Raw genomic sequence first — 9,996 nt, forward strand, 5'->3', positions numbered from 1 at the left:
GGGCCCCTGCAGCCCTTGGGGGCCTGATGGAGCTGATGACTTAATTTGGATTAAACAGAAGTGCAAATTTGCTGTTTTTAGACTAGTTGTGGGTTTAAATAACATTTCACTCAAGATCTTTTCCCGTAACATATAATTACACAGTAATGCTTTTACATTTCCTGTCAACTTAACATCTTTTAATATAAAAACATGGTGGACCGGCGGTGGACCAACTCGACGCCCCGACCGTCGGGCTTAGCAAGTTTTCTGGGGGAAACCCTGAACTACAATAACTCTTTGACAAATTTGGATTATATGAGTTACATTTAATTTCCCTTTGGGATAAATAAAGTATTTTTTGAATTAAACGCCATCATCAGTGTCCATGCTAACTAGGCTGAGCTTTCATGAAAAAGTACTTGTTGTATAGGCAGATAAATCAACTTGACAGGCTGTGCTAGCAGCGCCACAAACACAAGAAACTAATGTTTGCATAAAATATCAGACTTTCAAAGTTTAAAGGATTACATGATGGTCTGTATTTCTTGTAAAGAATATTTAAGACACTTTTATTCAATGTGAATGTTTCTCCTGGTTGCTTTTCCACTCTGTTCATTATTTTAGGTGGAGGAAGAGAAGAAAGAGCTGAATGAGAAACTGACTGAGCTGTCCGCCGCTCTGGACACTCTGAGATCTGAGAAAGCTCATTTAGAGAGAGAGCTGGACATGAAAAATGTAGAGATAGAGGAGCTGAAGGCAGCTAAGGACAAACTGGAACAGGGTTTGGAGAAAGCAGAGGTGGACAGAAGACAAGAAGAAGACAGACAGAGACAAAGACTGGAGGAGCTGGAGAAATGGACGAGAGAGGAAGCAGAGAGACAAAGTGTGCGAGTCGGAGACCTTCAGGGCCAGCTGACGGAGTCGGAAAGGGAAAACAACGACCTCAGGACAACTATTGAGTCTTTAGGGGAAGAAATAAAGGATCTTAAAACACTTGCTCAAGCTAAAGAGGAAGAAATCCTCACTTTGGAGAAGGAGAAAGAGAATAAGGCAGAATCATTCGCAGCAGAGAAGAAACAATTAGAGGAAAGAAATGAACAGCTAGAACAGGAGAGAGACGAGCTTCAGTCTGCTCTGGTGTCTGTGAGCCAAGAGAAAGCAAAGGCAGATCAGGAGAAAACAGAGTTGGAAGAGAAGAGAGTGAAGCTTCAGTCCAAGATCTCGTTGGTAGAAACGGAGAAACAGAACCTCCAACAAACCGTCTCCTCACTGGAGCAGGAAAAGCTGAGGTTAGAGGCAGAAACTGAGGAGTTGCAATCCTCACTGTTGATGATGGAAGAGGAGAAGAACAACCTGTCTTCAGCTCTTTCTCTGCTGGAGGAAGAGAAGCAGCAGGCAACAGAGGAGAAGGAGAGGCTCACACAGGAACATGAGGCTCTCCAGAAAACAGTCGCCTCCATGGAAGAAGAACTGGAGACACGCAAACGATCCATGACCCAGATCAGTGAGCAGGTATGCTGGAGCATCAGGCCGAAACATGTCCCGTCTGGTGCAGAGGGACAAAAATTGTCCTGTACTTCTACATCTTCAAAGTCCTAAACTGGTCTAAAATGAATGTGCTTCATATGCAATATTCTCTTCTCTGCATCCAGGTCTCTGAATTAACATCCAGCTTGGCTCGTCTGACGAAAGAGAGAGACTCTGCTCTGAGCAAAATGAACCTCTGGATGAAGGCCTGCAAACAGCTGGAGCAGGAGAAGCAGAACATCCTAAGCAGCTCAGGTGTGATCCACCAGCAGATTAAACTGTAACTAAAGAATCAATGACTTAAACTCATATTTTGTATTTAAAGGTTTGTTGTAAGTTAGTTTTGTCTTATTTCAAGCATACTAAGATATTTGCTCTAGAAACTGGACAAAAACTACTTGGTAAGATTTTGTATTTTTCCAGTGAATCTAAAACAGAATTTTGTGTTTTCATTAGCTGTAAGCCAGAACATCAAAATGAACTGAAATACACATTTAGCATCTCAATCTATACAAGTTTGACTTTTTGCATTAAATAAAACTGTAATTCAAGGAGAAGCAGCTAAAAATGAAGTTGATGTAAACTTACCTGATGCATTGTGTGTAAATGTCTCTTGTGTCAGAAGGAGGAAGGAGCAGTGAGGAGTTGCAGGCTGAAGCGACCCAGCTGAGGTCGGAGGCAGAGGTCAGGAGGAAAGAAGTGGAAGAACTGAAAACCGCCCTGGAGAAAAAAACGGCAGAGGCTGAGGAAAGACGACAAGAACTGAAGCAAAAGGAGGGAGAGGTGAAGGAGCGAGCGGCTGCTCTGGAGGGAGTGAGAGCGGAGAAGGAAAGGGAGCTGGAGGAGATCAGGAAGGAGCTGGACGAGGTTAACGCGCTTCTGGAGGAGAAGAGCACCGAGGCCGACGAGAGCATGGAGAAATACTGCAGTCTGATGGTTAAGGTCCACAAGCTGGAGGAGAGCAACGACGCGCTGAAGACCCGACTGGAGCAGCTCGCTGCCAGCCAGCCTGCAAATGAAGCCAAGGCCCCTCCTGAAACCCACCGGCGTTCAGCGAGGAAGTCCTCCTCCAGACACCAGGGAGAAAAAATGAGTGAAAACACGGAGAATGTGGTTCCCACGACAACGGCGAGCTCTCCGCAGGGATCGTCTCCGGGGAAACGGGGTCATAAGGAAATCAGCGACAGAGACGGCGCCCAGGAGGCTCTGCACAACCTGACGAAGAAACTGAAAGCCAACACCGCGACGCCCAGAGGAAGAGGAGAACAGGACGACGAAGAGTTCAGACCAGAGGGCCTGCCTGACCTGGTGCAGAAAGGTCAGTGAGGGGATCTGGTGGATCACTGGGAGAAAACCAGTAAATCATTACACAGGATGCGGCAAAGATCCTCGTTTTTGTGTTTTATTTCATTGTTTTTAACTCTCAGGGTTTGCTGATATCCCCCTGGGGGAGGCCAGTCCGTACATCATCCGGAGGACCACCGGGAGGCGCTGCAGTCCTCGGCTGGCTGCAAGGCAGACTCAGCTGGACGTCAAGGTGAGCAGCTCTTCATCCACACGCCTCTTCCTCACCCACACAGCGCTGTTTTCCTCCATTTTATTTATTCAGAAAAGCTTATTTGTTTTCCATCCAACAAAATAAAATGTAAACATAGTTTGACAAAAATATATCAAAATTAAACTTTTGTTGTTTTATGTATTGACAAACAAAAAATCATCAGGATGTCAGACATGAGGAAACTGAACTGAAAATAAATAAAAAAATGTCTTGGCTCAAAGAAAGAGAATCTATTACACATGTTTGTAAAATAGCTAGTCTCTTGAATAAAGCATTTATTAATGTTTAACGACTCATTTAGATGTTCAATTTATTTACACAATTAAAGGCAGTTAAAACAGGATGAAGTAAAACTAGTTTGTTTTGCATGGTAACCCTAGCGGCTAATCAAATATGAGAGGAAAACCCTGAAACTTTACACACAACTTGTCAAACTAAAATTCAACAGTTAAACTAAGTTTTTTTTATTATTATTATTCTGACCGTTTGTGGCCTGTAGGTTGGACTCTGCTGCTTTCAGTGCAAAGCACCAAGCTGTTTGTGATTTGTAATAAAACCTTACTAGAGACAACTCTGACAAAAACATTTAAAAACTCCTGTAATCCTCAGTCACGGTACTTTAGCCAGTAAGCAGTAAAGAGGTTAAACTCCCTAAATTATTGTCAGAAGTAATGGTTTTGCCTCTGAGTGGAGATGGAGAAATTTTAAAAAATCTAAACCTTCAATCTAAAGTTCTTTTTCAGTTTCTACACAGCTGACCTTTGACCTTTCTGCCCCTCAGGTTCTGGTTCCCGTCCACCTGCAGAGTCCCTCTGGTTCGTCATCGGAGGGCTCTGACGGGACGCGCCAGCCTCTGCGTGGCGAACAGAAAGCTTGGCTGAACGTCCATCAGGACGCAGAGCAGAGAGAGAAACACGTTTTAGTGGAGCAAACGAAGCAAGCAGAAAACTGCCATGTTCAGTAGATCACGTCACACACAGAGAGAAACTCACCACGACACAAATGTTCGCTTGATCACAAGGTTAAAATTTCACCTAATGGCATGTAGGGCCTAAAATGTTCACTTTTTTCTTTTTATTTGAGGAGAAAACACTTGTATATTTCTTTTTCCTGGACTGAAGCAGAAGCATTACTCTGTTCTGCATATTATAGCTCAGCGTCATCGGGAAGAAATGGATAAATGAAAATGTTATTTTTTTCTTCCTACCATTGCTTTTTGTTCAGTTATTTTTACATTTTTTAAAACACTTTTATACATCTTTAAATTAGCCAGATGTGTTGCTGTAGTTTGTCATTTTTCCGCCTTTATTTTACTATCGCTCTCTTGCTGTAAGAAATACTTTTTAGCCGATTTTGTTTTCTGTAAATGACGGCAGCTGACTTTTCATACATTTCCATCTTTTTCTGCTTTATATTGATGTCTAACTTTTCTTTAATAAACCCATTTTTACTATTTGTATATTTTTATAATTAAATATGCAATTTACCAGGTTTTGACAACTTTTTCTTTTTTTGACAATGAACAGCAACTTTAGTTGTGCTAAATTTAACATCGAAAGCAGATTAGAGACATTCAGGAGTTTCAGTTACTTAAAGTAATAATAGATGATTTTCACCTGCATTAAAATTAATCCTGCATTTGGTAAATTACGATTAAAGATAATTTATGCATAGAGATTGAAGAGCAGTGGTCCAAATATGGAGCCATGAGGAACTCCTCTGAGAGGAGCTTAGTAAATCGCATTATGAAAAATTATGAACTTTGAGACGATAAATATTTAATATGTTGGCATTATTTGATCAGGGTAATCAATCTATCACCAACACAGCTTGTGGGGCCACTGGGTGTGGATGAAGAAGTTAATCTACCTCGGCCATCTTGGTGGTGGCAGCCATGTTGGTTCTGGTGTGGACTTTACACTGACGCAATAAACTGATAAATCTATCAAACACTTTAATTAAAAAGGATAATTATAATCAAAAAATAAGTCAAAGTAATTATATATTGTGCTTAGGTCTTGATGTTTGATTGTTTTAGGTCTCAACAAAAGGCTAAAGAGTTAGCAGTGGGTAATAGTCACTCCTAGAGCACTGCAGGGCTACTTGAGTTGATCAAATTTAATAAAAGACAAACTGAAGGGTGTCAAATGACTTTCTGCCATTTACAGCAGCATACTTGTTTGAAATGCACTTTTATTTCAACCTAGCTTGTTTGAATCAGTGGTCTAATCTTTCCTTCTTTTACTGAAACGTGAAACTTTTCGGCACAGCAAAAACTATAAAACACAAAAATGGCTTCTTCTTTGGAAACGGATAATACCATAGAAGAAGAAACAGGAGTTTCTTACCTTAAAGCAACATGAAAACACTAGCTTAAAAATAATATAGAATTTTATACATTTAGAATTTTATTACAATCATTTTATCATTCTTATATCAATATCAGTATTTTAATCATAAAGAAACCAAACAGTTTTATTGATTTACATATATTAGCATGATGGGTGTGTAAAGTACCCAAAAATTGTACTAAAGTAAGAGTAACACCAATTCAACATATTTTTACTCACATAAAAGTAAAAAGAAATTACTCAAGAGTAAAAAAAATGATCAAACTGTCAGTCACTTAATATTTAAAAGTTACATAATCAGACAGAACAAAATATAAAGTTAAGTCAACATTTTGGAGTTTTAAAGACAAAAATTACAATAATTCAAATAAGTAAGAAAAAATAAAACCAGGCAAAGGAAAATCTTTCCAAACCAGTTTATTTAAATAATAATAAAAAAAAACTTATGAAACTTTAACAGAAACTGTAAATGTGTGTCTGGTGATTTTTTTGGTTAAAACATCCTATTTTGTATTTAGTTGGTAGAAAATCCAATAATAATTATTAAATAATATTAAGTAATTATGTGATACATGAGTCCAAACTGTTTGGTTTTATTTAAATATCTGCCTTCTTCTGACTCACCTGGTTTCGACACCAACAGTCGGAGTCTTTGCATGTCTTGTTGAATGTTAGCATCTCCGAGGAGGCTGCTTTAAAAACTCACCTGTTGTCATTTTTTCCTGTGTGTGTGTGTGGGTGGGTGTGTGTGTGTGTGTGTGTGTGGGACAGCGGGGCACGGTGAGGTTATGGGAACAGATCAGGGGTGGACACAGTCCCACACACCTCTGGACGGACACAGTCATGTTCTGATGCCTCTGGCTGGAGCTGCTAGCGGAAGCTGCAGTGCCAGAACCAACTCTGGCCTGCGACACGGGAAATAAAGAGATGGGACTGCTGAGCTGTGTTTTCACTAGCACTCTGGCTCAAGAGTGTGTGTTTGTCTATCCATGTGCGTGTCCGTCCTTCTGTGGACCTGACAGACCGACTGACTGTCGATCCCCCTGCAGTATGCATGATTTATCCCATTCTTCACCCAGCAACACTGTGTAAGCAGCAGCTCACAGAGTCACCAGGCAGGAAGTGCCCACTGACGGCCACGAAGAGGACCGAGGGAAAGAAAGATGGTGGAAACATTTCGTTAACGCGCAGCCTGGCCGTTACCTTCCTACACGATTCCACTTGATTCACATCTCACTTACAGCACAGTCTGGGATTCCTCCCATCCACATGGATTCTATCCGTACATTTTTTACCAATCAGTGAACAACAGAAGGAGAAGTTGTGACAGAGGATGTTGATTTTCTAGCTGATTTACAATTTGTATTTTAGCAATGGCAGAGGAGGAAGTGAATGAAGCTGCTAAGTAACATTAACAGCCATCTTATTGAAATCTGCACTTCTCTCTTTGCAGTGGATGGTTTTATTTACAGCACAGGCAGTTTCCCTTAATCTACATAGTGTCTAATTGGGACATAACATATGTCATGTCCAAGCGTTAGTGATGGGGTGTGTGTGTGTGTGTGTGTGTGTGTGTGTATATATATATATATATATATATATATATATATATATATATATATACAGTACAGACTGTACACAAGCCGTAAGGAAGGAGGCAGAGGACTAGTGAGTGTGAGAGCCACTGTCCAGGATGAAACATCCAAGATCCATAAATACATCAAGGACAAAGCCTCAATGGACGATGTGCTCAGCGAATGTCTCAAACAATGGGGAACAGAGGACGAGGTGCTGGAGGAACCATCATGGGAGGACAAGCCCCTACATGGGATGTACCACCGACAAATAACTGAAGTGGCTGATATCAGGAAATCCTACCAATGGCTGGAGAAAGCTGGACTCAAGGACAGCACAGAGGCCCTCATCCTGGCCGCCCAGGAACAGGCCCTAAACACCAGAGCAATAGAAGCTCAGATCTACCACACCAGACAAGACCCAAGGTGTAGGTTGTGCAAGGAGGCCTCTGAGACAGTCCAGCACATAACAGCAGGGTGCAAGATGCTGGCAGGGAAAGCGTACATGGAACGACATAACCAAGTGGCGGGCATAGTGTACAGGAACATCTGTGCCGAATATGGACTGGAAGCCCCGAGGTCAAAGTGGGGAACACCCCCAAAGGTGGTGGAGAATGACCGAGCTAAGATCCTGTGGGACTTCCAGATCCAGACAGACAAGATGGTAATGGCGAACCAACCGGACATTGTGGTGGTGGATAAAGAACAGAGGAAAGCCGTTGTGGTGGATGTAGCAATACCAAGTGACCACAACATCAGGAAGAAGGAGCATGAGAAACTGGAGAAATACCAGGGCCTCAGAGAGGAACTGGAGAAGGCCTGGAAGGTGAAGACCACAGTGGTGCCTGTGGTCATCGGGGCCCTCGGGGCAGTCACCCCCAAACTGGAGCAGTGGCTCAAACAGATCCCAGGAACAAAATCAGACATCTCAGTCCAGAAATGTGCAGTTCTAGGCACAGCCAAGATACTGCGCAGAACCCTCAAGCTCCCAGGCCTCTGGTAGAGGACCCGAGCTCAGAGGATGAAAGAGACCACCCGCGGAGGGTGAGAAGGGAATTTTATATATATATATATATATATATATATATATATATATATATATATATATATATATATATATATATATATATATATATATATATATATATATATATATATATATATATATATATATGGATTAATACACTCAGGTCTCTTGACCTTGCGTGACCGCTTCAGTTCAGAAATATGTTCGTAATCCATCATACTGTATCTGCGTAGCTGTGTTTATTCTGTTCTGTACTTTCTGCTTTTATAACTTTTTGTCACGCATCATAAGAGCTTTAGCTACAGGCCTGTCCCACTCATGGGATTGCTCCATCACCCAGGAAATTTGAACATTAATAGTTTCTCAGTGGAACAGCGGCTGTGAACTCTGTGACACAGAAAGGTCAGCCGCACCTCCATAAATTAGAATATCATTGAGAACTTATTTTATTTTAATAATTCAGTTCATTCAAGCTCTGCACACTTCCTCTAGGTTTCTCTGGGACCTTGATTTATAAATTAAATTGAAGCTTTACCTTTTCTAAAGGGAGCTCAGCTAGTTTAATGAAAGTTTTTAGTTCATTTTTAGGTGCAATATTCAGTCAATTGAATGCTTAATACAAAATTAAGCATATCAGAAACCATCAATCAATCAATAAAGTTAATTTGAATAGCACATTACAGCAACAAGACAGTTCAAAGTGCTTTATATCATCAAACCACAAAAATAAAAAGTCATAAAAACAACATACAGTCACCAATTGAGAAACCAATAACAGACATTACATTTTGTCAAGTGTCATCATCAAAATCATCAATACATGTCTAATATCACATGTATTGTGATATTAGACACAATACATGTGCTGTTGAGCTGTTGTTACGGCTCAACAGCAGCTCTAAACAGCTGAGTTTTCAATATAGATTTAAAGGAACTCAGTGTTTCGGCTGCTTTGCAGTTTTCTGGAAGTTTGTTCCTGATTCATGGTGCGTAGAAGCTGAATGCTGCTTCTCTTAGTTTGGTTCTGGTTCTGAGGATGCAGAGCAGAACCAAAACCAGAAGACATCAAAGGTTCTGGAAAGTTGCTATGACAACAGCAGATCTTTAATGTTTTGTGGTGCTAAGTTGTTCAGTGATTTATAATATTTTAAAGTCTATTCTCTGAGCTACAGGGAGCCAGTGAAGGGACTTTAGAACTGGGTTTATGTGCTCTCTATCTTTCTGGTTTTAATGAGAACCTGAGCAGCAGCGTTCTGGATCAGCTGGAGGATTGATCTTTTTAGGCAGACCTGTGAAGATGCTGTTTCAGTAATCAGTGCGACTGAAGATAAACGAATAGACGAGTTTCTCTAGACCTCGCTGAGACATTAGTCCTGTAATCCTGGAGATGTTCGTCAGGTGATAGAAGGCCGACTTTGGAACTGTCTTTATGTGGCTCTGAAGGTTCAGGTCAGAATCCATCACAACTTCATTACCATTTCTAGTGATTTCGGTTAACAAAAATGTTTTCTGAGTTTCAGTGTTTATTTCATTAGTTATAGTTAACTTCAATTACCTTGATCCAAAGAGGCCTTAAAGGGGCAATATTATGTATTTTCTAGGTACATAGTGCCATTTTGTAGCACAACCAAGTAATTATGTTCACTTCAATTGTTATAAAAATGTTGTATATACCAAATATTACTTAAAATAAATTTTACTTCCTAATTTAATGCCTTGAAATTGTCTGTCTCTTTAAAAACTGGTTGGTTGAAGATTCATGACTGAATGACTCATGATCAGTTTTATTATAAAAAGACAGGCGCTAACTGTTTAGTTAAAATTATTAAACCAAATTTAAAATAAAATATAACAGTGTGTGACCAGCTGCTGAGTTGACAGACTTGCAGTCGGTAAAGTGTTTGTTTTTCTACATCATGATAAAGTAACAGTGATAATAAAGATCAAACAATGACAACATACCATCAACTCAATAAA

General features: G+C 40.4%; 1 protein-coding gene across 3 annotated transcripts in view; it reads left to right on the forward strand.

Annotated features, from left to right (window-relative positions):
* The window catches only part of cenpf (centromere protein F), a 28,545-nt gene extending 23,987 nt beyond the window's left edge, over positions 1-4,558 (forward strand). For all 3 annotated transcript variants that reach the window (XM_088004359.1, XM_088004362.1, XM_088004361.1), the window contains exons 34-38: positions 607-1,494; positions 1,635-1,764; positions 2,132-2,827; positions 2,937-3,046; positions 3,849-4,558. In XM_088004359.1, coding sequence (XP_087860485.1) covers positions 607-1,494; positions 1,635-1,764; positions 2,132-2,827; positions 2,937-3,046; positions 3,849-4,031 — 2,007 coding nt within the window. In that variant the 3' untranslated portion in view covers positions 4,032-4,558. The remainder of the gene's footprint in view (positions 1-606; positions 1,495-1,634; positions 1,765-2,131; positions 2,828-2,936; positions 3,047-3,848) is intronic.
* The last annotated feature ends 5,438 nt before the right edge of the window (positions 4,559-9,996 follow it).

The sequence above is a fragment of the Poecilia mexicana genome, unplaced genomic scaffold (genome assembly GCF_051168715.1).
Source record: "Poecilia mexicana isolate PSO_F unplaced genomic scaffold, ASM5116871v1 scaffold_3, whole genome shotgun sequence".
Classification (NCBI taxonomy): Eukaryota; Metazoa; Chordata; class Actinopteri; order Cyprinodontiformes; family Poeciliidae; genus Poecilia; species Poecilia mexicana.